The sequence below is a fragment of the Micromesistius poutassou genome, assembly GCF_964030765.1.
Source record: "Micromesistius poutassou genome assembly, chromosome: 9".
Lineage (NCBI taxonomy): Eukaryota > Metazoa > Chordata > Actinopteri > Gadiformes > Gadidae > Micromesistius > Micromesistius poutassou.
Window position 1 is genome coordinate 20,140,551 of NC_140279.1, and position 27,744 is coordinate 20,168,294.

A 27,744-nucleotide genomic window follows, 5' to 3' on the forward strand; every position below is an offset into this window, starting at 1 on the left:
TAGATAGCGAGATATAATGCACTGGAAGAACAATAACTTATTAATTTATACAATTGTTTGTATTTTCAAGATGACATGTTCTTAATTGCTCTGCAAACATATTTTTAAATATAGATTAGGTTGTATTTGTGTTTTCATTATGTCTTTAATGTTTCATTGACAATATCAAGCACATTTTACATCACTAATTTGCTCTGCCTTTTTAATTTCATTAAGCAATATATATTTAATATATATGTATAGATATATACATAAAGATATATTCATAATGATATTGTTTATATTTGCAAGGGCTTTTTGAAAATTAAAAAAAACTGAAACACAATGCTGACTTACAAAAATAGATACCTGCTCGTCAGTAAGATTACAGTTATGCTGGCCTGACAACAAGAACACAGCTGACCATTTCATCTGAACACAGTGAGATCATGACTTTGCTCTGCTCTCTTCCTGATTGCGTTTGGCACTGGCCCATCCAGTAAACATACAGCCCCAATCTGTAACGAGCCCCACCTGTTTATAAACACAAACAGTTATCCGCACACGCCGGCCTGTCAGAAGCAATCATAGCAGGGCTGACAGATGAGCACCTATGGTCCTGGCGACTGGCTCAACAAGGCCCCAAGGACCCCTTCAGAGACACTGCATTCTGTAGCCCTTCACATTGGGTTGACTCGGGCGGCATAAGCCTTGTGCGGACCTGATAAAAAAAAAAAATGCTACGGGTCAACGTTTCTCTTCGAAGTGCAAAGCCGCACTTTGAGCACTAACTCCTGGTACGCCACAATGTCTCATGTTAATGTTGGAGGTCAAGAAAGGATACAACGTCAAAAAACTGTCGTTAGTCAGATGTTTCACTGTTGCATTATTACATTATTCACCTCTCCAGCTATAATGCGTTTTCTTTTCTCTCCCGCTCTCCATCCCAACCCATCTGGAGAGATGGAGTTTGTTATTCAGCCACTTTGAACAGAGTGTCAGCAGTCAGACTGAAAGACCCTCTGTTCACCGTGAGGCTCTCTCTCTCTTCCATGGTGTCCATCGCGATGCTTTTCCAGACTAAGCCTAGGCAGACCTGGATTTCCTTCGGGCCAAACGCTGAGCCTGGCGAACCAGACTCCTCTGGGAAGCACGCAGAGCATAATGGAGCACAACTCCAAAACAAAACAATCCCTGATATTAGGGGGTTTAACTGAATTCTCCCTTACAGCAGTGCTACAGGCTTCTGATTAGCCGCACAGGAGTCATGGGTTTTTCAACCTCTCTTAATTTACTTTGGTACTTTGGTATCTTTTGAATTGAGAGTTATCAGTAAGAGTTTAGTCACAGGGATTTGTGCATTATTGTAAACTAGTTGGTACTCATCAGAATGATAGTGGATATGAACAAAAGATATGAGATGATCTGCATTCTGCATAGAGGCAATTTTTATTAATTATGATCATATTTTGCAATAATATATTCTTTGCATTGTATAAAACCTGCTAGCATGAATACTTTATTAGTGTAAACCTCTGTGAGATTATGAATGACTTCTTTTAAAATATATAACTCTCTTTACACACTAATATAGGCTACCCACCGCCTCTATTATACCATTGACAAACAATGCAGTGCCAAACCCCATGCCGTTTTAAAGAAAGCCAGAGCCATGTGATCTCACTGCAGTGATCTTTGACATTGATGGATTCGTGGCTGTTTGATGTTGCCTTTTGATTCTGAGCAATGCGTTTAAATACCTCCCACAGGAAGGAAGTGCTCACCCACCGCCGCCTGCTCCTTCTTCAGGAGCTGTACGGTCGGGGGTTGGGGTTCATAGGAGGAGGGAGGGGCAGCGTGTAGGGGTGGGGGTGGGTCTGTGGGGGGTTAGTGCAATATTTACAGTGACCTTTTCCTCTTGCTGGCTAGAGGCCCATGGGAAAAAATTGGAGAAGACAAACAATGAACAATAGGGTTTAGAGATGAGCCATGGTGCCAGCGCAGCATGTGCCATGGAGGGATGTGGATTACAAAGGTATGGGAGGTCACAGAGAGAGAGGAGCTGACCGTTAACTGTCCCTTAGGAGTACACTTGGGACACCTGCTGGAGAGCACCTGGTGGCTGTTCAAAGACACAAGCGTTGCCACGCCATGACATGTCGATGCGTGCTCGTATCCGGCACTTCTGACATCATGTATTGAAAGCATTGTCCGCTGTGCTGTTATAGGTTGAGAAGGAGGCATCTAAAAAACACAAGAGGTTACGTGCGGTGGGAAACACAGCAACAAAACCAATAATTGCACTTCAGGGTACTCTGCCATACTGTATATGCAAATGCCTGAAACCCATGGGGGAGGCAAAAGATCTGAGCAGGACCACTTAGTATGCATAATGTAGTGTCTAGTGTTCATTTGAAAAGGCTTCTGCTCCCCCCTCGGGACCAGATAAAAATCGTCCAGGGTCATTGACCTGAATTGATGTTTATGTAGCCAAATAGCCCCTTTGCTGCATCAGTCGGGGAGCTGAGCAGTGACCAACTGCCCAGATCTTTGATTCATCAGATTAAGCCTGTCTAATTGGACAATACTGCTTCCTCAGAGATTGGGTCTTGGCTTATCATTAAAATTATTTCTGCCCTGCACAATTTGTTTGGATAAATGTAATGGTATCAGTATTATAGAGTGTGCCTGGGTGGTCTGTCGCAGTTCTAATGATGCTGTGCCTTTCCCAGAACAAGTGGAAATGCCTTGTTGATGCACCGTGAAGAGGGAGAGAAGCAAAGGAGAAACATCCCACCGGACCTCTGTAGTTTATGTCCGAGTTCTGAGGTCGTGACATTGTAACCTTACAAGAAGCATCGCAAGGACTATCTCTGATTGCAATACGTGATAACGAATGGCACACAGTGTTACTTTGAATATCAATAACTGAATGCAAATCTTTTTGACTTATAGCTCAACCTATATAACCAATGCTGCCAAACTCAATAAATAACACATTTATAACAAACAAAAAATCTAAACTAATATGAAATGAAAATAATAATAATAATAATTTAAAAAATAAAAATAATAATAATAATAATAATAATAAATACTAATTTGAATACACATAATATAGTTACAGTTGATGGTGGCTAATAATAATGATCAATATGTTCAACATGTTCGTACCTTTTACTGACATCGTTCAGCCCACCTTTACTCTGACTCGTAGCAGCCGGTCCAGACTCGGTCCAGACTAGATGCTGCGCACGAGTCTCCTCTCCATTCCGGAAGTTTATAACGGAAACAGGAACATCTATCTGTCAGCTGAAATTCACTGGCTGTGCAAAAAGCTGTAAGTAGTGTTTTTCATCTAATTTCAATTGTGTATGGCTCTGCAAAAGCCATTCGTGTATGCCCTCAAACATATAGTGTTTTGAGACCAATGCCATTCGAGTGTTTCTTCTGAGATGTAAGCGGACGAGGCTGCGGTGACTGCAGGCTAACGTCAAACTAGCCACGCTAGCCTGGCACCATTGTCAACAAAGTGTCGTCTCTCTTCTTTTTGATTTCTCGTCGAGGCTTTCTCTCAATTTCAGCCTTATATCCATGGTTTTCACACACGTAGCCACCGATATAGACCACTAATGAGCGCTGACATGCTAGGGAAAAGCAAAATGCAAACAGCAAGCGAGGTTAGCGAACCACGGTAGCCTTCAATAGGTCGTGTTCGTCTCTTGTGTCTTCAGCATCCAGGCTGTGGCCCTCGCCTTTATGTCATCGTTTTGATTTAAACAATAACCTAGATGCTAAAACCCGGACATTGTAGAACATGTTTATTGTTATTGAAACGTACGCCCATACGATCAAATAAAGTAAGGAGCTGTCGATATGGTAATGCGGCTAACACTATCTATTGAGGGTAATGTTACCTTAATTATCCATTATTTAACATTAGTTAATGCAGTTATGCTCATTTACTTATTAACAGTGTCACTAATGATCTAGTCATGATTTACAAATGGTGTTTATTTTAATTAAGATAATGGTGTTAATGTGTGGCTAAGGTATGATCTATGCATGATTAATGCATAAATCTAACCCTAACCCCTATACTAATACTATATAAAATGCTTATAACTGCATTCAATTATGTTAATTAATATAACCTAGGTTCAGTGTTCATTGCTACCCTAAGACGAGTACACATCTTTCTTATTAAATTGGGTTTATTCTTAAATTTTACTAAATTAGGACAAACAGGGATAAAATCAACCGACAGAAGTCACTCAGCAAGCAGCCTTATTACAGCTAGATGTTTATTAGATGTTATGTAATGACATGTATCTTTGTTATTATTGTGGATTCTAAGTTTATGCCGGTATTCTCAGAAATATATTTTCTTACTAAGCGTAACCATATAGAACTGGGGCTAATGATGTCAGACATCAGATTGTTCAACTATAGTATTTTCAGATTAAACATTTACATAATGTCAACAACCAATCTCATTGTCAAGCACATTTTGAAATGCAAAAAAAAAAAATGATATACACCTGAGAAAGTATTTAGATAAACATAGCGGTCTTCTAGCAGGGCATAACATATGCTACACAAAATATATCTAACACACTAAAGTGTGTTGTGCTGTGCTTGCATATATTCATGAGTGGGTATTGTTCTGGATATGGATTAGGCTTTACAAAATAAACCATAGTGATTTAGTACTTATAAGCATTGTTTTGTCTTTTTATGTTGAAATAGCTTGGTATGCCATTGCTTAAAAATATTCAACATAAATGATTTGTCCACATTTGTGTATTTTGAATAATTATGATTTTGCATTTGCCGTAGCTTTGTATTTGCTAACAGTTATATGTTGTAATAGGAGCAGTCTATGTTTTTTCTTTTATTCTAAGTAATTCATTGTTATTGTTAAAACTAAAGTTTTTCAGCATTACATATTTTGTTGTTGTGTTGATTTTAACAAACAAATTACAACCGTTTACACTGTCAGACTAAGCCAAATTCAGAATGAAAGCCAATGACGCAATGAAAGCTGTGAATAAATATTTAGTTTATATTTATTTAGTTTAGTTAAGTAATTTATATTGTATTGAAATAATGACAATTTTATTCAACATTAAGTTATCATATTTAGTTTTAAAAATCGGGGTGGTTGATAAGCTCCATTGATTGCCAATGACAATTCTTAAACTTAATGATTTTAGAATCAGCTTTAACCAATTAGATTTCTAAAATGTATGACTACATTATAGAAGCAAGGACATAATATATTGGCATGTGTGAACAGAATGCAGCATGCATTTCTACGGTCAGAGGAGCTTGTTCTCTTACTTGAACTGCTCACCTAGTTTTTTGGGGAGTTAATCAAATGGCACGACTTTGTGCTTTCTTAAGCCCAAATTGTCTTCTGTGTTGTCGTACTCTGAAACATGATCTATACGCATCTACAAGTGATATGTTACCAGTGTTTCCTATTAAGCCTCATTAAGTGTACTGTTTTCAAACAGAACATAGCCTAAGCCTCGTACTGCCACTTCTGTGGGATTTTGTCAAATATTGTTCCAACATATTTTCTTTAATTATACCTTTCCAGGGGAAAAATACCTTTTTATATGGTGTGTTTGTCTTACTGATAGCTTGTGTGAGAGGGAGCTATTGATTGACAGGCCATGAGCCGGCTGGCGCCGAGCCTCCAGAGCTAGTTGTCATTGAGCTGCTCCATCATTCCGGCCTGTGATTATGCTAGTGAGTCCAAGGTCTTTCAGTGAGAGCCTGAAGAGTTCTCCTCCTCACCCTGTGACACACAGTTCTCGGTACCCCCTACACTTGGGGATGTAGGGGGCGAGAGGGGCACATGCTAGGTGATTTCCTGCTCCCCTTGCGGGCCTCTAATTGGAAAATTTGGGTGGCCCTGTTTGTTTGTTTTAGTGGAATGCAGTGGGCTGTGTTTTTCAGGCGTTTTCTCAACACTGCTCCGCCATAGAGGCAGGGGTGAATTAAACGACAATATGGGTCAAGTGTGGCCCTATGTGCGTGTTGCCCCTACCCCTGTCCGCTCTCTTTGGTCTTCCCTGACAGTTAGCCTACTTCCCGCTGACAACCTTGCTGCACCACTGGTTTTCACAGCCATGTTTTTACATGACCCAGTCAGGCAACAGACCTAGGTGGACCACACTGGAATCTCAGACAGACAGGCGGACATAATGGCAGGCAGACACAAATATTACAGGATCATGGGTCACAGCCTTAATGTGTCATTGATTGATGCTTCAGTTTTTATAAAGCGTCCCCCCCCCCCCTGCAAAATAGTGTAATTATAAAAGTTCACTAAGTCTTAAAGTTCATGTGTTTTTCTGCTGAAGTTAGAGGATCTCTGTGTCTCCAGTCACTAAACCGTCTGAAAGCACAATCCTCAACTTCAACGTTTCTGTTTGTTGTTCCAGGCTTTTCAAATGAGATGTTGGTTCCTATTTGCTTTAGTTGGGCCTACATTTAAAATGCAACTTGAAACCAACAAACAGATAAATAAGACAACCCAAGGATAATAAACCCTGAAGGCAGACAGACGAAGAGAGAGAAAGTAGGCTGGAGAACCAGGCTGACGCCCAGTAGACTGGTTATCCAGTCCACCATCGGCCAATGTGGCCTGACTGACTACATCTCGCTGCTCACAGAAGACATGCTGACATATATCCATAGCTGATTGACTGGCCAATCAGAATTTAATTTGAGAATGCAATGCAACTAGTTTAGCTTTTATCTTGATTCTTCCAATTGTGCACTGCATTTGACTAAAAGTCATTGCTACCACTGCTTGACTTTTAGTATATTTCCCTTGCACAATATCTGGTCAGTTCATGTGTGCTCTAGCTCGATGGCTGTTGATTGATCACCCTACTTTGATCGTTCATTTGTAATGTAACCCACTCCTCTTCTCTGTTGTTTACAGTTTTCTTTCCCCAGTGTCTACTGAAGATCAAATCTAAGGCCTTTGCGGCCGACCCTGGTGCGCGGAAGAACCGAGGGCGAGCTTTGAGTTGTTACAAAGCTCTGGTCAAGACGTCTGATCAGACCTGTCATTTTGTGCAAGGAGATGTTTGGCTTGCTCTGTGCATTCAGCAGAAAGGGGCGTCTGAGGGGGTCAGGGGCGGGGGAGAGGCCGGGGCTGATCTTTGATGGAATCTGGTGTTTGTGTAATGTTTGGGAGCACTGAGTGGTATGGTGTTAGCATCGGGGGTTCCATGCTGCCACTGTGGTGGACTAGCAATGATGATGTCCTGGGCGGCTGGGGGCGGGGGGCTGTGTTGAAGGTAGTTTGGGTGATGATGAGTTGTCTGAAAGGGCTTCTTTGTGCACCCTCAGACTGACACACACACACACACACACACACACACACACACACACACACACACACACACACACACACACATACATCGCTACCTGCCCATCACTGCCACGTGAGTAAGAGAGAGAGGGCCTTTGAGCTCCGACCGCCAGTCCAATCCTGAGCCATGAACACCTCTTTCTTGGGACCGACACGCTGCTGTGTGTTTACATGGATGAATGAAGATAACTTTTGGTCAAAACCGTTGTTCAAATACATGTCGGCCACATCTTGGGGATGCTCTTTGGTCCACTGAGTGCCATGAAGCTTGTTCGGGTCACCATATGATGACCTGCTTTGGGGTTACCCTCATGTCCAGGGGCATCAGACAGAAAACCTCAAAGCCCGCTAAAGAAATCCCCTGACATGACCATCATTTAGAAAGAAAACTTTGCTGTTAGTTAGTACATAGGGTGATGACATTCGGCATCTCCTCCACACCCCTATATAGTTCCACATGGGAGTAATGATAAGGTACGCAACAACGGCAGCTACAACTTCTAATGTGGCTTGTGTGTCAGAGCAGCGTAGTCTAGTTTTACATGGCTGAACATCCAATGATTCTGCAATTTGCCCTCCATTACTGTCGATGTACGTATGAAAGGAAAGCCTTTCCTCATGGTCACGCAACGCAGCATGGAGAGCCAGGGAAAAGTCCTCCAGCGTTGGCAGCATTGCTAGTAGAGGGCAGACCTCAAGAGTTCCACAGCTACCACACCGAGTAGTTAGAGCCCTGCTGTTTATTAGTCAGCCTCCAAGGAAAACAAACCTGCCGTTTCAGCCCAATTACTAGATGGAGGGAGTGATACGGGGGGTGGGGGATGTGCTTGCCTGGGTGCGTGCGTGTGTAGGAAAAGGAATAAACCTGGTTCTGGTTCTGTCATGAATTCAATTAAGCCCACAGTGCATTGACGTGACCCGACACCAGTTTGAAGCAAATGGGTTGATTGGGATGTTTTTACATGGAACCTCTTGCGCCCCCTGGAGTTTCAGGTGCTGCATTGAAAGTCCTGTAAATACTGACTGTGGTAAATACAACTTTTTCCAGCCTGACTTATTACAAACAACGTAAAAAAAAAAATCCATGCAGTGTCTTTTAGATGCTGGATTCTAAGTTACTGACAGGGTTTTATTTAGTGTGTGTGTGTGTGTGTGTGTGTGTGTGTGTGTGTGTGTGTTAGAGAGAATGAGAGAGAGAGAGAGAGAGGGGTCTGGGCAGTGTTCCCGTGTCCATGCATGGCCCCCAGAGTAAAGTAAACACAGCGGCTCTTTTCTCATCCCAGCCGTCAGCAGGCTCTCCCCTGGCCCGCGCCAGAGACCACACACCCAGACCACACACACACACACACACACACACACACACACACACACACACACACACACACACACACACACACACACACACACACACACACACACACACACACTGCCCAGACCTCGCCGCAGATCCCTCCACACACTCGCCTGGGCTGCACACAGACCACACAGCGCCAGCTCGGTCTCTCGCACGCAACCTAGTCGCCCTGTCATTCTGCCCAGCCTCTGGGTGTGTTTGTGTGTGTGTGTGCGTGTCTGGGTAGACAGGCCAGCTAGCTATCTTTGTGCACGTGTATTTCCAATATGGGGTTGTTAGGGTTGGGGGTAGGGGTAGGGGGGATTGGGGGTTTAGGATAGAACTCCTGGAAACATAGCGATTCCATACCATTTTAAATGTTTTCAAAATAAAAGCCCAGCCCTCTGGCCCTCCCTGCTCCCATTCTAAACATGTGGGATTGATGAAGGACACGGTGAGCACTTGTTGTAGGCCTGTTCACCTCTTATCATCTTCACGGGCGATTCGGAGCCCTTCCACTTCCTCCTACGAGCTCAGCAGCAGGGGCTTCTCAAGGTAGATGCTAATCCTCGCAGTGCATGATCGCTTACACCACTTCTTGGAACGAGAGAAAGGCATAGCATGAGAGACTGAGGGAGGGAGGGAAAGAAAGAGAGAGAGAGTGTCTGAGTCATCAAAGTTACCCGAGAAGAGCCTTGTTCTGAGGAATAACATTTCTAGGTCAATACATTCCCCTTTGCACTTGTGTATACACTCGGAGTCCGACTATGAGGTTTCACCAAAGACAAAAAAGGTTCCATGCTAATTATGCCTATTTAAAGACACACTGCACAATCAGCGATGACTTCCACCCCCATTTGAAGTATGGATCTCACACTGTAATGAACAAATGAAAAGGCATCTGCCTGAAGCAAGCTTGTAATTTACTTCTCTTTTGTTGGTGCTCTGGTTTTCATACTTTTAATACTTGAAATGTAAGGGTTTGTTTCGAGTGTAGAACAAGTCGAAGAACATCTTCATTGGTCCACGTCATCAATCGAAGGTTCATAAGAGAGCCGTTGAGCTGCTTTGAACCCGGCCACAGGTCCGATCCGTGTGAACCCTGCGAATTGTTTGTGGCGAACGTGTTTTGGCTCTGTGGCAGAGTGGAGATGAAGCTTCGCTCATGCTGCTTCAGACACTCTGGATTAATCAACCCTAGCATGACCTGGCAGTCCTTTTATTAACAAACATCTGTGCCGCTCATTATTTTTCTTGAAAATCTTCCCCTTTTTTTTTTTTCTTGTGTCTTCCAAAAGTGCTCCAGCAGATCCCCGTAAACGCTTCCCTCTCAGGTACCACAAACACTCAGCCAGCCCTCGATTGTCTTGTAGAGGTGGAGGGAAAGACGGTGGAGGGGAGGGGGGGGGCTTCCATGAAATGATCCGGGAGACTAGGTTTATTTATCCTTCACCGTGAGGTTTACATTCCTCCTTCCCTCCACGCTCGCTCCGTCCGCTCCTCCATACTTTGTGCCCTACTCCATTTCTCCCCTATTATCTGAGATAACTATTGCAGTGCTGTGCAAATGGGCCTTCGTTATTGCAAGTACTGCTCTGGCCCTTACTTTTTGTTTTGCCGGTAAACAATATATATCGCTTGGCGTGCATAAAAATACGTCTCTTTGTGTTTTGATTTTTGGAAAACGCTCGACACATAAGATACAATGTCCAGTAATGCCTGTGAGATAAATTTAGCCAAGAACCTTTTTGTATTCTCTAAAAATAGAATATAAAGGTTTACCTTCCCTCTTTAGTTTGTCATGTTTCCGCAATTGATTGTACCTTTCAACATTTTTGCAGCTTTCTTAAAATGAAATGGTTTTCCATGTGGGACTCATGTTGCTTTTCTTCTTCCTTTTTGTTCCAGCTCCCAGGGATAATTCTCCCTGTATGAATATATATATAACTAGATATATATCTCTGCCTGCCTGACTCCACCATGTCCCGTGCCCGCCCGCCCCCTCTGGTTACGGGTATCTCGCCCAACGAGGGAACCGCCTGGACCAAAGTCACCATCCGGGGGGAGAACCTGGGCACGGGCGCTGCTGACCTAATCGGTAAAGACTCTCCACAGGACTAAACAAACACACAAGTACTTTTTACATACCTCTTCTTTTTACTTGGGTATTGTCAAAAAACGTGGCCACCTAGATTTTAGTTTCCGGTTTCTTTAGTGAATATATATTTTTGATGTGTTTTTGACATATTTATTGGATCAAAATCAAATGAATGACCAAATATTAAATTAGTAAGCTAATATATACGTATTTTGTAAATACGTTTTTTTTAACTTTTTTTTACATTTTCCATTCCATTTTCCAAACTAATTTATTATTTTGTAGGGCATGAAGGCCAATATTAACAAATGAAAGATTAGATTAATGTATTGTTTGTTTGCTCACTTTGTTCTGCTACACAGAAATGTAAACCATTTCAAGCAGCGTATTGTGATAGGTCATTTGAATTTCAAATTTTTGTTAGACTAACTTGTGTTTAACCTAAAGTAAAAAGTATTTGACAGCACAAACTTCACACATCAACCCACGCAGTTGATGTGTTGTTTCCATTTTCTCTGAATAGTTTAAAAGGAGAAATTAAGATTTGTTATTTTCAACTTTTAAATCAATTTATGAATTAGCATTTCATTTTCAGATTTGTGAAGACACACTTTGAGTTTATGCTGTATATATTGCCTACATTTTTCAAATTATAACATGATAATAAATAATGCTAAATAAGTAACAAGGGTAAAAAATCATTATAATTAAGAATTTCTCCTGTAAGAAAATACAAAAATTATATACAATTCTGGACTAGGGCTATAAATAGAGTGAAATAAAACTCTTAGTATTTGTTTTGAATAGCAAAGACCTTTTTGTTTGATCGTCTGCTGAACATTATTCCTCTCTAGCTACTCGTCATTCGCCTACCAAACACATACAATGTGGAAATAACCTTCCCACAAATATTTATGCTGCCCCACCTAGATTGAGAAATTCAAGAGCTAATCACCTCGCACATATGACATATGTTGAACATAAAAAACGATAAAATCCACAGAGATTTATCATCACCCAATTTGTGAGTACTCTAGGGTTGTAAGTTCTCATTTCTGTGGTAGGTTGCCCTTTTTTCCCATATAGATACTTTCCCTGTTCACTAATTCCCCCATGCTCCATTTCTCTGGCATGTTGGTGGGATGGAGACCAGCCCAGCATGTGGTCACACACACACACACACACACACACACACACACACACACACACACACACACACACACACACACACACACACACACACACACACACACACACACACTCTCTTACTTGGCAAGCGGTCTACCCGGCCAATGATACTTCTCTATTTCTGACCATGAAACTTCCCTGGGGACTGGATTCAGCCAATTAGATGCGAAGAAATATGTGCTCTACGAGCGCATATGTATTCAAACAAAGTGGCCGAAGGAGGAGAAAAGAGATCGGCAGCAGGAAGTGAGATCTAATGGCCATGCTATTTAAGGTTTTATGAGCCATTTGTACAATTATTCACATAAGCCGTTTGATTAAGTATGACCTCCCCCCACCCTCCTTGGAAGGCCTCTTACTTCCCTTAGTTTGAAATGTCGAAGCAATCTCCCTCTACCTTAACTCCAACCCACCAATTCTACTGCCTGACACTTTTCAAGAGGGTCCTGAAAACAAAGAAGACCGATGTAAAGGGGTGATTGTGGCAAGCCGCTAACAAGCCACTTAACTGTGAAGTATCGTGAAGCTGTGGATGCCTTGAGTGAGAGAGCGGGGGGATGGGCGGCGAGAGAGTCAGGGCCACCCATACCCACCCACTGCAGCCCCCGCCCAGCCAAACTTTGACCCCTACACTCGCAGCTTGACTAAACTTATCCACCGCGGCACCGTCCACGCGAGCACCTCTCTCGCCCACCACGCTTTGTTTATTGTCCATCGCTCTCTCTCGCTCTGACTGTATGAGTAGCTCACTCTTTCTCCTTTTCCTTTTCTTCCCTTCCCATCCTCCCCCCCACCCCCCCCCAAGGCCTGTCGATCTGCGGCCATAGCTGTCTGCTGACAGCAGAGTGGATGTCCGCCAGTAAGATAGTGTGCCGTGTGGGTCCTGCCAAGGACGACAAGGGGGAGATCATCGTCACAACCAAGTCCGGAGGCAACGGCACCTCCACGGTCTCCTTCAAACTCCTCAAGCCCGACAAAATTGGTAAGACAAGCACCCGTGTCTCGAGTCGAAACATCTGGGACGAGTTACAGGGATTACTGAGTGTACTTGTTTGCCTTCCACTCTGATGGTGCAGGTATCCTGGACCAGTCCGCCGTGTGGGTGGACGAGATGAACTACTACGACATGCGCACGGACCGCAACAAAGGCATCTCGCCGCTCTCCCTGCGACCCAGCAACCCCCTGGGCATCGACATTGACAAGTACGGCACGTGAACACGCGTGTGGCACGCACATGCACGCGTGTGGCGCGCACATGCAGGCGGATGCAGAAACGTGCCGTTTCAGAAACATGCGCACACCTTTACGATAAATCCATGGTGATCCTCTGGTCTAGCCTCAGGAACCACAAGTTTTATTAGTCATTCACTCACAACCCCAAAATAATTTACCAATAATGCAGTACTCAACAATGCTTTCATGTACCGTAAAAACTACATTGAGGGGAAAAAAACAACTGAGGCTAAACAAATGAAACAGTAAGCCATTGAAACATGAATTAACATTGAAACGTTAGCAAAGTCATGGCTTCTTCGTAAGATTAAGGTTTGGCATTTGCTCTCCAACCCACTCCTGTGGACCCATCAGTTGCGAATGCCTGCTCTAAATCACTCAGCAGGGCCTTGCACAGCCATAAACACGGGCACACAATTCATGTGAGACATGTTTTTTATCCCGAGAACAGAAACAAACTCTTCCCTCTCCTAGGGCTCGGCACTGAACGGCTGGGCATAGAGTGGAAACTTCACGAATTGTTCACAAAGCACAGTGAGAGATGGCAGAAAGGGATCTTGGGAACAATAAATTGAGCGACCCAAACCCACCTCTGCCACCTCCCCCCTGTCAGACGGCATGTGGGAGGGCAGTAATGTATGGTTTGTGTAGTCAGGTTCTGGCCTGTCTCGCTTTAATGTTTGTTTGGATTAGAAGGGCCAGAGGGCAAGTGACCACTCGTGGCCAAAACTAGACCTCCATTAAACATAACCGCTGCCCAGGGCACATTCCCTGCTGCTGCCAGGACTTAACCCCTCCCAACATGTTCAATGTGTACAGTTTAATTTGACTGGCATTTATGAGCCCTCTACGTGCTCGGTAGAATCTGGTTTTGACGGGAAAGGCGTTTTGGATAAATGAAATCCCCCATTGGCACAGTGTAAGCGAGGGAGTGTGTTTTAGTAGGTATTCAGCATTCCCATCATGATTCAAATGAATATTTCGCCTTCCTTTTAACTGGTGTTATCACAGGAATATAATTCAAATCAAAGGCCGTGAAGAGGAAGCCTAATCCAGTGATGTCACCAACCTGTTTTCATTCCTTTCGGCTAACTCGCCGGAACTACTAACTAAAACACTAATGCGTCATGTTGTCACATACAGTCATAATGTCTGAAGTATGAACATGGGAGAGGAAGGCTTTAAATGTGTGCCAACTTATGCATTGAATTTGGTTATGGTTGGAGATGAATTGTGCCTAGCTCCTGTTGCTCTAATTATTATATTATGGCATTTTCTGTATCCAATTCAGTTGTCGTAATGTAATAAATAGAGCAGGGGAATTAGAGTCCAAAAATGCCATGTGTTGTAATTTGCAAAAGGAGAAAGATAGTGCTTCTGCACACTGCTCCGAGTGTAGTGTAGTGATAGTAGTACTCCTGGATGGGTTAAATGCAGAGAAAGAATTTACCCAAGGGGATAATAAAGGATAGATTATTATTATTATTATTATACTATAACATTTATTTTATCCCATATAGTTGTCTTTCAAAACCCCAGATTGTAAGCGCTTTAAATTCCCTATTTTTTTGACGTCCTTGGTCATCATCAATTTAGCATTAGAAGAATATTTAACAATTATTCACCAAAGGCAAAGTGAATAGTGAGGAATAGGGCTATTCCCCACTATTCACGGAGCCTGAGGTGAATAATTGTTTTAGTATACACACTTTTAGATAACACTTTTTGCCGGGATTTATTTGTTTTTATTAGCAGTTTAACACTTGCAAAGCGGGACATTTTGTAATGAAAACAATATCCCGAGATCCCATGATCCTCAATCATGGGATACGAATAACCTGAGATAGCGAATCAATCAAATTGCGCCATCTTAGGAGTCACTTAGTGTCTGCATAGGCTGCTACAGCATGTATACCAACCAATCACCCAAAATAGAAGGTAAAAAATGTAACGGGAAAGGTTAACTGTCATTTTTCAAAAGTTGCCTGAACCCTTAAGCTGAATGTTCCACCATTGTGGTTTCTAACTTTGGTATAGTATCTTGAGAGCATTCCTTGTAAAAACTGGTTGTAATGAAGAGCAGAACGGATTTCTCTTAATAATAGAATAACAAATTTCAAGTGTGTGTGTGTGTGTGTGTGTGTGTGTGTGTGTGTGTGTGTGTGTGTGTGTGTGTGTGTGTGTGTGTGTGTGTGTGTGTGTGTGTGTGTGTGTGTGTGTGTGTGTGTGTGTGTGTGTGTGTGTGTTTGTGTAGGCCATGGGTCATTAGGAGAGATCAAACTTCTTTAATGAGTACTGGGTCCTCCAGGGGCACCCAGGCGTCACAGTGGGCGCTTCCCACGCCGGGGCTTAATAGCTTGGCTACCACTTGGCTATAGACTGCCTCCTGCTGGAAGTCATGATTCAAATACATTCCAAATCAAAAACGTAGGATCTCAAGATCGCATTCAAAACATGCGTTCAATTTTGTAGATAAGAAAAAACATTTATCCTTGATTTAAAAGTTGTTAATAATAATAATAATAATAATAATCAGTAAACATAAAAGAATGCTATTGTTATTTAGCTTTTTTTCAAAAATTAATAATAATATCATATATTAAAAATACATACGTATATCTTTACATAAAAAATGAAAAATTCTTGTTCAAATGTGTCCGTCATGCATTCATACATTGTTACGCTTTATCAATCTCATGCACACATTTTATGGTTTCTGTTCAGGTATTGAGTTGATTATTATCCTTTCATCCTCTCTATTCCAAAGGGGTAAAGTCCCTCAGACGGACATGGAGCAGACGTTCCCGGGGATGAGTGGGGACTTCACCAGTGAGAACTTCTCTGCCACCTGGTACCTCATAGAGAACCACTCGGGCACCGGGTATGTACTACCACAATAACCATTGTGATATAATCATCCTCACAACATGTTGCATGTACCATGTTCTTTAATAGAAGAAACATATTAGGGCCATGGCTTTTATTTGAATAAGTCTTTAGTGTAAGCAGTGTAGGTCTACACGCAAAGTTTTGACTCTTTGTAATTGTAAAAATAAATAAGAAGCAAACACATATTTTACGTAACTCTTTTTTAATGTTCATTGTTAGTATGTATAAACAATTAAACAAACATCCATTTATATCTATATTCTGAAATGAACTGAAGTATCTGTTAGTCAATGGAACAAAAACAGAAAATAAAAGATGTAGCAGTGTGCTGAATGGAGAGACAACAGCCAGCCAATAACAAAGACTAACAATAAACAATGAAATCGCTGTTAATGTTAGTGCAAGCTCCTTTTTTTATCAACCTCCTACATAATTTTGAAAGACAACAAGTCCCCAAGAGTATTGCAGTAAGGCGTTATGTTTATTGTGTGTTTGTGGTACTCTTTCCAAGGGTCAACCTTTTAATCAACTCTGCCTGCACCTCTGACCATGTAGGCAGTTGTTCTAAATAGAAGCTATTCAGTCACTATATATTTTCTCCTTTTTCTGTTCCTGTTTACACATCATACCATCTACTCGACTACAACTAATTTCACACTTTTATCCAAAGGATTGTTTTTTGTTTGCGTTTACAAAGCTCCATTTAGAAAAATGAAACATTATAAAATAGTACCTAAATAACGAAATACACACCCATTTGGACCTTGTGGTCTATTAACGCTGCACAAAGACAGAGCCTTTAAATAGATAGAGGTTGAACTGTTTAAGTCCCCCCTTGGGCCTGTTCAATTTAAACTAGCCTAACGGTTAATGTCTTTCAAAACACAAAACACCTGAACCTGATATCGGTTCTTTGCAAACAGTGTTGTATAAAGGGCCCACTGTGGTTCATTGATTCTTCCAGAACCTAGGGTTGACCACTTAACCCCAGCGCTCCGTAGCGCGTGCTCTCTGCCATGTCAGCTCGGTGCCGAGCTATTTTGGCCTGTCTTGGCTTCCTCCATCCTCCTCCCCACCCTCCCCCTCCTCCCGCCCTCCCCCTCCTCACGTACCCTCCTGCTAACCCAGACCCCAGGATCCAGCCTGGACAGGGGGGCTCTGTTTGGACCTGGCTGGGGGCTGTTTCTTCCTGCCAAGGACGCCTCACTCAGGTCACTGACACAAAGACAAACCTACGTGTCATTGTGGTTGTCTTTTGCCTGTTTAGCCCATCAAACACAGGCACACACGCGCACACACACACACACACGCACACACGCACACAGCGGATCCTCTACGTCAGCACATTGCGAAGGTGACATGCGATTGTTAGAGGTCTTTTAACGTGTTCTTCGTCGTTGAACCACTCTGTCTTTCTTTTGTTTTGTTTCCTTCCAGATTCGACCAGTTGCGCTTGGCAGCTAACAACCTGAAGAAGCAGGCCACGAAGAAGAACGAAGGCAGCCTGGCTTATGTCAAGGGAGGCCTGAGCACCTTCTTTGAAGCCCAGGACGCTCTGGCAGGTGAGACTTGTGCTCCTTTGCGCGTCTGTCGGGCTGGCAGAGCCAATGAGCGCTAATGAACACGCATATTTCAAAACTGTTATTCTTTAGTCCATTTATTTTTTGTTGCTCTTGTTTGGAAAGAGTGCCATGTGTTAGCTAAGACCCACTTTACCACCCCCTACACACACACACACACACACACACACACACACACACACACACACACACACACACACACACACACACACACACACACACACACACACACACACACACCAGTACGCGCGTGCACACGGTCTGAGACACACACACACACACACACACACACACACACACACACACACACACACACACACAGATACACAGTTACCCCCGTACTCCCATACACACTCGCATACGTGAGTTAAACACCAGTTGATTAAAGAGGCCCATTTGGATAACATGCGAGGAGCCTGCCGCAACGGGGGCGAGGTCTGCCAACTTCAACAGGCTTTATTTCTCCTCCATTAAATGGAGATCAGCAATACTTAGTCACCTGCCACTCAGTGCAGCTCATCTCTACAGCTGCTTCCAGTCTGTAGAGCTGCTCCTAGCCTCTCCAGGGCCTGTTGTTCCGCCAGGTAGCTCCAATCATTGTTCCACTTTATCATTCATATGCTTTGTCTGTTTACTTTCCGCTCCCATATTGCCATCCTGTCACTTCCCTCGCACTATTTATAAGAAAATGTGCTGCCTCTTGTCATTATTATTATTATTTCTTTCTCTGTTTGTGGCCCATTTGGGGAAAGTAGCAATGTTTTCATTGTTGATAGCTGAATGTAAATAAACGGAGCAGCGCAACACAATGCAGGCCCAAGCATTAGGGCTGATAGGGCTGATAACGGGCCAGATACGACCACCGGGAACAATACGCAGCCATTCTCACCACGTCCCCTGTCCTGAGTGGGCCCACTCTGTGCCCATCGCCTCTCGGGAAGCCACAAGGTCAGTCAATGTACCACTGATGGACTTGGATGACCCGTTACCCAGCGAGTGGTGTCATGAAGGTGGTTCAGTGAATTGAGTGAGATAATGTTAATGCCTGAACCAAGAGATTTAAGAATCCACCACTGGCTACAAATGACTCAAGGGGGTCTGAAATACAACTATGAAGGGGTATAGAGAAAATAAGTTGGATCCCACAACAAATTGCTCAAGCCTGGTTCTTTTTTGATGCCAGTCCGATGATGCCAATTCAACACTCAAGAGTGGTACCGTGCTACCTTGTAGATAGCAGTGCATTCACTCCTAGCCAGGCCCAGTTAGTGTAGAACATGGTGAATCCTTTCTTTCTCTGTCAAGTGTCTGGCAGTTCTCTCTGCGGTTTTTGTGTCTTCCCAATTTAACCTCAACTCCCGCGCAGCTTCAAAAAACTTGGCGAAACCATACGTCCTCAGCCCGTGGTTTGGGGTTCTGCTCCGTCAGTTTTAAAAGTGGTGCGGGCTACTAATTGATGTTTAGCCTGTAGTGCTTCCAGCCCTCTCAATCACCCCATAAATTCCTGTATTTCTGCTCTCGTCCCGTGTTTGTTTTCTCTTCTGCCTGCATGTGAGAATTTTATTGATGGCTCTCAGGAAAGTCTGGGTTTTTATTAATAGTGCAGTGCAGTGCCGATGGCTGGCTGGAAATGTACAGTGGCTGGCCAGATCGGGAAAGCATAACAAGCTACACGGAAGAGAAAAGTTACAGAAGGCCCCAAATAGTTGCTTTACATCTTACACATTGCGCAGTTTCTCTCGGACTCTCCCTGGCTGTCTTCCCTTTTCATTGATCGTTTCCTCTCGTATTTACTCGTTCAGTCAGAGGGCTGATGTGGCTCTCTCTTCCAAATACATCTAAGTGAAATATTTTCCATTCACTTTCAGAAACAAGTGGCTGTTATATAGCTAACCTTGCCATTCCTTGTAAGTCTGTTACTTCCTGTACACATTGCTGACCGTCATTGTCAGCCAGTCTAAACAAGACTACATAACAAACACAATCATGACCTTTTCTTAATAGTTTGTAAAGATACATGGGACCTTCACGAGGTGAATTGCCTCTCCGCAAGAACGAGTTGGGAAGTGAATAGGGCACTCAGGTAAACTTATTATTGGGGCATGGGAATAGGGGGGGCTTGGATTCTGCTCGGATTTACAGGGGGTCAAAGGTCAGATAGTGAGCGGGGGGTTACACAGGAAACAACTTGTTCTATAAACTCTCCATATGAGCCCCAGCAGAAAGTGCTGAAGGAGATGGGGGGGCTTAAGCAGTGGGGAAGGTTGGGAGAGGGGGGGGCTGTTTTGTCAGCAAGCTTCGGGGAACAAATTGAACTATGCTCCTCAGTGTCTCCTGGGACAGATGTGCCTGGGCCCAGTGACTGACGGACGGACGGACTGTCACCAGGGGGTGGGGCGAGCTTGTCGCCACAAAAGAAAAAAAAAAAAAAAGAAATGTTGAAACTGGAGTTTTTTTTTTCCTCATTGTTGTGTGAAGAGGAAGTCTCCCGACAATACAGGAAACGACGAGCTACCGTGTTCAAGAAAAACGCCAGATTCCCAGGACCCGCTCCTCCCAGTCAAAACATCTCCAGCTTTAGAATCCAGGGACGCTGAATCTTTATTCTTATTCCGTCTTTTTCCTCGGGAGTCTCGACAGTACCAGGAAATGGAAGCAGAAGCGTCGGCTCTTCCTCGGGGTCCGGGCTGCGCGTGTCATCCGGAGCCTGACCCCGCCGCTTAGGTTGTTTAGGTTAGCTGTGACGTTGACGCCCACCCACCACCACCACCCCCCCCCCATCCCCCACCCCCCTCCCCCCCTCTTCTGGATGTGTGTGTGTGAGCGCTTGCAGAGGACACACAGCTGGCAGGGGGGTGGGGGGATGGTGGTGGTGAGGGGGGGGGGGGGGGGCGCGAAGACAAGAAGCAGACCTACCAAGAGGGACTAAGACAGATAGTGTGTGTGTGTGTGTGTGTGTGTGTGTGGCTCTTCTTTCTTTATTTTATGCATCTGTATACAGTGCCTTGGATCCCTTTTCCCCCCTGTATAAACGGACCCTTCTCTACACGTCGTCTACGACTGCTCCACAGAGACTAGACAGGACCTAGAAGGGCGGGGGCTCCAGTGTACTGCCCATCCCTTCCTTTCGTAGCTTTCCTTGAGGCTCCAACCTGTAAGATGCGGCGCTGCATATGTACATACAGAATGCTTCTGTCCCCTTGTTGATTTCCCCAACATCAATGCTGAAAGCGCATTATTAGGTTCTCCCTGTTTAGCTGACGGTTTGTTATAGAGGTGTACTGTTACATGTATTTGTGTAGGATCGTGCAGGGCTAACGATTCGGTGCACTGCTGAACCCTAGGGTTTAATTAATAATAATGAAAGTTGTATTGAAACGATTAAATCTTGAGTATGCAGTCGATTTCCTTTTGTTATTTGTCACACGGCTGCTACTTTGACCCAACACTTACGGCTGCTACATACTGGCCTGAAACGTTTGTGGATACTCGGACTAGTTCGGGAACAAATCTTTTCCGTGTGTTCAGCTGTGCTGGAAGCTTTTGGAACTGCGTGGACAGTGTCTGGTCCGATTCAACATGCAAACTCTGAGAGCGTTGGCGTCACACAACCAGCGAATCAGCGGGTGTTGGAGGGGCGGACTAGCGCCACAAAACTAGCGCCTGCGTTTGCGGAGTGCAGAACGTACACGCTACTGTGTAGTTGGCTGTAGACGGGTCAGACGAGAAGCAGCGGAGGGGTCGGATAAAGGCAGTTGGCCGTTGGTTTGAGTCTGCGGTGTGTAGGCCTCTTCAGCGTCACACTAGGTAGCCAATCACACAAACTGCTTGGAATGTCAACAAAAGCAAGTTAGCACATCGCTAATGTCAAGCCTGTAAAATGCCAGAAGCTAAGCCAGAGCTTAAAGACCCCACGTTCCCTCATCCAGGTCTGGGGTCTGGGAACACTTTTGCTTCCCTGTAAACAGTGACGGCATTGGCCAAAGAGTTGTCGATACAAGTGTCACGGTAGGTAGGCTCTGCTCGGACAACCCACACTATGACTCATCTGCGTGTCGACCTCAGCCCCAGTGTGTCGGGGGGAAACGAGAGAGCAGCCAACGCAAAACGGGTAGCATATGTGTCATTTGCAATATGAAAAATATGAATAAAGACAGCGATAGGTTGTAGGCAGCGATGTTTTCGTTTCCGAATTCCCTGCCTAGTTTGTAATGGCATTACTGAAATGAGAAGATTGTCATGGTGTGTGTTTTTTCTTGGATCGTCAGGTATGTGTTTAGTGCATAGTTGAGCAGGCCTCCCAAACCTCCTCCAGTCCTCTTTCACTCTGTCAATAAACCCACCACTGCCCCTCTCCCCCACTACTGCACATGGTTTATTTATTCATATGGACAGCCAGGGTCTCTCTCTTCGCTCTCGCTCCCCTGCCCTCCCTGCCAGTAGAGTCACACGTCCCCTTTTAGCATCACTTTGGGCTCCTAGCTCTCCTCTGTATGGCATGTTGAAAACGTGGTGTGCTGACCGTGAATGGACGGCGGACGTCAGGTGACCCAGCAGGCCGCGTGGTTACAGTGGGAGAGAGACAGGCTCTGGGCCGGAGTCGCGTGGGAAACTGGAGCGGAACAGAGGGGGGAGAGAGGGCTGACGGAAGTGTCTCCAGGCGTCTTGAAATCTTTGGGTTTTGGGGTGGAGGGGGGTGGTGGAGGGGGTGGAGGTTATCTACCATCAACCACCGGGGTAGGAGCTGTTTATTGTTTTACCTTCACTTGCCGAAATTAAAATTGTTCTGGAATAGCTGGATGCATAGCGGAATTTAGCACGACAGTGTGGGGAGTTGCTTTAGAACACAAAGAGAGCCATCAAAATAATTGTTGTAATATTTGTTTTTAATATGGCCTACCCTCTCTGCTTCCCACACACAACGTTTATGAACGCCTACAGTTATGCTCATGTTTATTCCCAACTGTTTATTGAATAATAGGGACTTGTGTTTCAGCGATCCACCAGAAGTTGGAGTCAGATGGCACAGAGAAGGTGGAGGGATCCATGACCCAGCGTCTCGAAAACGTCCTTAACAGTAAGAATCCCGTCTCTCCAAGAGCCTAACCCAGAGGATGATAAGAAAGTCTCTTTAGTCTCAGGACAAATAGGCATTCATGATGCCAGCAGCTGGCGGGTGGATCTCTTCCAAATAAGTTCTGGGTACAAAATAACTTGTCCTAAAAAGTACATTCGTACATAGACAACCGTGTCTATATCACTTTGTTTTCCTGCTGCAGAGCCCAGAGTTCCTTTCTTGAAGTTATCCATTCTGTGGAGTGCTGCAACTTCAAACATTTTCTAAAGTTTTCAAATGTACACATTTTTATTCTCTTGCTACATGGTAGATGTGTCCTTTCCGTTGTATTTCTTTGCTTTCCATTTGCATACAAGCTAGCAATTGCTCCCACTGCCTATGGAAATCTTTATATAGGCGTCAGCATACCAGAAGCATAATACCATACTCTGTACAAATACATTGGCTATTATGGAATAAAAGGCCGGCAAGAAAAAAGAGATGGTGTTTTCTAATATGATAATCTTAATGAATTAACACTTGAAAGTATAGGAAGTTACGGTTCTTCTAGCAGCATAACTTCAACCTCATCCATTCAACACACTTGGACCTCACACCACACACACACACATTATTAAAGGCCTTTGGCTGCACACAGAGCTGGATGTCAGCAGATCCACGGCCCTGTATGTGACTGCCGTAACGGAGGGTCAATAAAGCTGGTTCCTTCTCCTCCCTGGGTCTAGGGTAAATAAACCGCCCCGGCAGGACACCGCTTTTCATCCCACCCGCCACAGCCATGTGGGTCCTCACCGCCCACCTCAAGACACACACACACACACACACACACACACACACACACACACACACACACACACACACACACACACACACACACACTCCAATCACACAGTGTGCCCCGGCCGAATCGCAACCTCATGACAGCTCGTCAGTCATGCCCTGCACGAGAAATGTGAACTAGTCGTCTTGCCCCTCGCCCCCTCTGGTTCTCACTGTACAGCTTCACCTTATAGGGGACAGGGGGCTTTGATTGAAACAATTTGTTCTTTGGGGGTTTCCCCCCCCCCCAGCCCGCCACAGGCCACCCACAAAGCGGAGGCGTAGCGTGCATAGCGCGGTCCGGCTGAGGCGGCGGTTGTCAGAGATAGCCGTCATCTGGGTGCTCTGTGGCTCGGCCTGTCTCCTGGGTCAGACAGTCTGGACCATCAGGAGGAAAACCAGAGAGCCCCTATTTCAGGAGGGCAATATGGTGTCCATGTTTATTTCTGCAGTACCCCCCTCCCCTCCCCTCCTCTCATCCTCCTCTGCCGTCACCCAACCCATACAATTCCCAGCCCCTTGTTTACTCTGTGGCTCCTCTGTCACTCACTCAATTTTGTTGCGCGCTCTCTCTTTGTCTCTCTTTGTCCCACTCTCTCTCTGTCCGTCGGTCTGTTTGTTTGTCTCTCTCTGTCTGTCTTTCTTTGTCACCCTCTCTCACTCTGTTTCTCTTTGTATCCCTCTGCCACTATGTTTCTCTCTCTCTGTTTTCTCTGACTCTTGCTCGCTCGCTCTCTCTCTCTCCCTCTCTGTGTCTGTTGGTCTGCCTGGTAGGGGCGAGCGACACTGCGGACACTCTGTTCCAGGAGGTGCTGGGACGGAAGGACAAAGCGGACTCCACCCGCAACGCCCTCAACGTCCTGCAGAGATTCAAGTTCCTGTTCAACCTGCCACTCAACATAGAGCGCAATATCCAGAAGGTACACACACACACACACACACACACACACACACACACACACACACACACACACACACACACACACACACACACACACAACCAAGCACACCAGGGTCAGAATTGAGTGGGGGCTTGGGGCAGTGTGCCCCGAAATAAATATTACTGCCACCAAAATTGGGATGAAAAAGGCTTTTAAAGGCCCCTGTGAATCAAGAACTTGGTATTTGACTCTGTAACTGTGGGTCTTGATTTTTCTTTTCAAAATTATCCATATATTTGTTGAATGCCCTGGAAATAATCTACAATGCTACCTGAAATGTATTGCACACACGAGGCAAAAAAAATCGACAAATATTTGTCATCCATTAGGTGGAGCTAAAGAGGCTGAAATGAAAAGTGATCACAGTTGCTTGGCAGTACGAAAGATTTGGGGAAATAATCAAAGTGCAATTATTTCGAACAATATTGCGATTGCGATTTAGAATGGGATTTTTCTTTTTAAAGTTCCTTATGTTCTGTATTATTCACTAAACAAGCAATTAATCCTTCTGGTGTATGACCAACACGGCATTGGAACCAGTCAACATATAAACTGCTCATTCCTTTATGCCAGGCCTATGTGTTGAGGTAAATTGATGCATGAATTGATATTATAACATCTTTATTTAACTAGAATTCTAAAAGACTGATCCCCAGTCAGTAACAGTAACAAATCCCCCCCAAAAAAATAATAATCGCAGCCTTTGTGATTTGCATATTGCGTTCTATTACATTGTGATGTCAGTTTCAATTTGATTGTTGTTCAGCCCTAGTCTTTACCAGCCAAAGCTTGTAATATCCAGTCACAATTCTGTTCTTTCCCAGGGTGATTACGATGTGGTGATCAACGACTACGAGAAAGCCAAATCTCTGTTTGGAAACACCGAGGTCCCCGTTTTCAAAAAAGGTGAACCAGTTTTACCAAAGCTGTTATTATAATATGTCCTGTTTTCTTCCCGAATGATCCCCGCCGATGAAAGACCTACAAAAGGATCAGCTCCGCCTGCCTTACATTAAGCTCTGCTGTGACTTCCTGTGTGTTTGCGTAGTGTACGCTGAAGTGGAGATGAGGATCGGGGCCCTGAGGAGCCTGCTCTTGGAGAAGCTGTTGGAGACCCCGTCCACCCTCCACGACCAGAAGAGATACATCAGGTCTGTGCAACGCATGCGCTCTCTCCGTCAATGTATCAAGGGAACAATATTCACCCATCCCTGCTCATGATTCATTCGGTCTTTTCTGAGGCCCTGCAATACATGTTGGTGCCAGGGCGCAGTCAACATATTTTTAACCCAGTTGGCCATGACTCTAGTGTATCCTTACAACTCCTACTACCACTCCATTAAAGGCCCTCTTGTTTCCTGAACCTTTCCATTGTCCCTGGGTCTTCACTGATCCCGTCAACCTTCTGTTCTTTCAGTCCCTCCTGTCTTTCTCTTACTTCTTGCTGCATGTTTCTTTAGTCTTTTCATGATTTCTTTGCGTTCATTTCAATTTGTCCTTTCTTTCTCTCCTTCCTTTCTCTCATGTCTCATGTCTTTTCTGTTGCTACTTTCCTCTCACGCTCTAGTTTTTCTCGATCCCACCTATCCGTCCATAGTTGCGGTCTCTGGGCTGCTTTATTATTGTTGAGAGCGATCCATCGGGAACAGAGAGAGAGCGGCTATCGACCGCACGGCCCGTCTTTCATGCCGGCGCATTTAGCGCGTCTCTGAACGCCCACAGGGCTCCTGTTTACTCTCCTTGTGGCGTGAGTGGGTTGGCGGGTCGGGTGGGTGGGTGGTAGTGATGGACGTGCACGCATCCCGGGCACATGTCGGCGCACAACAGGCATGTAAGGCCTGCCTCTGTGTGCCTGCGTCCCTACGCAAGGACTTTGAGGGACGGCCCCTAACGAGGAACAAACGAGCGAGCGAGCAGAGGCTACGGCGGCGGGCGACCGGAGCCAAGCCGCAGCCCTGGGAGTGACTCAGCCCTGCGTCCCACGGATCACTGGGGGGATGCCCAGGACGTAAACATCGGCTGAGGGGATGATTGGGGCTGGGATGAGAAGAGATGGGCTGTTTGATGTGAGATTCTGTCGGGAGAAATCCATAGCATTGTTTTCGATTGGTTTTTTATCATTTTATTGATTGGTTGTGATATTCTGTGTGTTTGTTTGTGCAGGTACCTGTCTGACCTCCATGCTCCGGGCGACCCCGCCTGGCAATGCATCTACGCTCAGCACAAGTGGATCCTGCAGCTCCTGCAGAACTGCAGGGACGAGTTCATCACTGGCCAGAGAGGTAACTTACTATAAACACGCACACACACATTTACACACAGGAATTGACTCACCCTCAGAATGTAAAGTCCCTATTTAGCATTTCTCATCAGTGTTGAGTGTCATGTGAATCTCGCTCTGGCTCAGAGTGCGGCACCCCAGCTGCTTCTCTGCTGCAGTGGTTCTCTTCTGACCTCCCTTTCCCCACTCTGTCATCCCCCCTTTCTCCATCGCTCGCTTGCTCTTTTTCCCCTCGCCATGCCTGTGCTGCTAGAGGCCGCAGTGTGTTTATTTTCTTACCAACGAATGGATAAGATGAAAGTGTGTGTGTGTGTGTGTGTGTGTGTGTGTGTGTGTGTGTGTGTGTGTGTGTGTGTGTGTGTGTGTGTGTGTGTGTGTGTGTGTGTGTGTGTGTGTGTGTGTGTGTGTGTACTGATGTGGTTAAGGAGGGGGTTAAGTTGGATTTGGGTTACATGGCCTGGCATGTGACCGCATACAAACACATATGCACATGCACATGTACGTACATTAAATGCGGCCGCACAGAGGAATTGGAGCAATTAACCCCAATTAAGAGAGATGTTTCTCTGCTTGAATCGGTGGAGCAAGGGGAAGAATGTGGATGTTAAACTGTCTGTTCAGGAAAGAACCAAGAGATACTCCAGCAATGAGCCCGTCCCCCCAGCCCCCCCCCCCACACACACACACACACACACACACACACACACACACACACACACACACACACACACACACACACACACACACACACACACACACACACACACGCACACTCTCATACGTACGTGCAGAGTGCGTGCTCTGTGGGTGGCTGGCTCCCATAGTGGAGGTGGACTATAAACATGTCAGATGCTAAGGCTAACAGTAGTTTCCGGGGCCCAGGCTGATTGATCAGCAGTGCTGATGCGCTCATTCACTGCTGTTGCTGC

At 44.9% G+C, this 27,744-nt stretch overlaps 1 protein-coding gene across 1 annotated transcript in view; it reads left to right on the forward strand.

The window, feature by feature from the left end:
* Positions 1-3,254: 3,254 nt before the first annotated feature.
* The window catches only part of exoc2 (exocyst complex component 2), a 42,108-nt gene continuing 17,618 nt past the window's right edge, over positions 3,255-27,744 (forward strand). Inside the window, exons 1-11 of the mRNA XM_084473431.1 lie at positions 3,255-3,319; positions 10,617-10,806; positions 12,800-12,976; positions 13,071-13,197; positions 15,996-16,109; positions 17,555-17,679; positions 22,694-22,774; positions 24,368-24,513; positions 25,359-25,440; positions 25,583-25,685; positions 26,698-26,816. Of these exons, the coding sequence (XP_084329557.1) occupies positions 10,689-10,806; positions 12,800-12,976; positions 13,071-13,197; positions 15,996-16,109; positions 17,555-17,679; positions 22,694-22,774; positions 24,368-24,513; positions 25,359-25,440; positions 25,583-25,685; positions 26,698-26,816 (1,192 nt within the window). The 5' untranslated portion in view covers positions 3,255-3,319; positions 10,617-10,688. The remainder of the gene's footprint in view (positions 3,320-10,616; positions 10,807-12,799; positions 12,977-13,070; positions 13,198-15,995; positions 16,110-17,554; positions 17,680-22,693; positions 22,775-24,367; positions 24,514-25,358; positions 25,441-25,582; positions 25,686-26,697; positions 26,817-27,744) is intronic.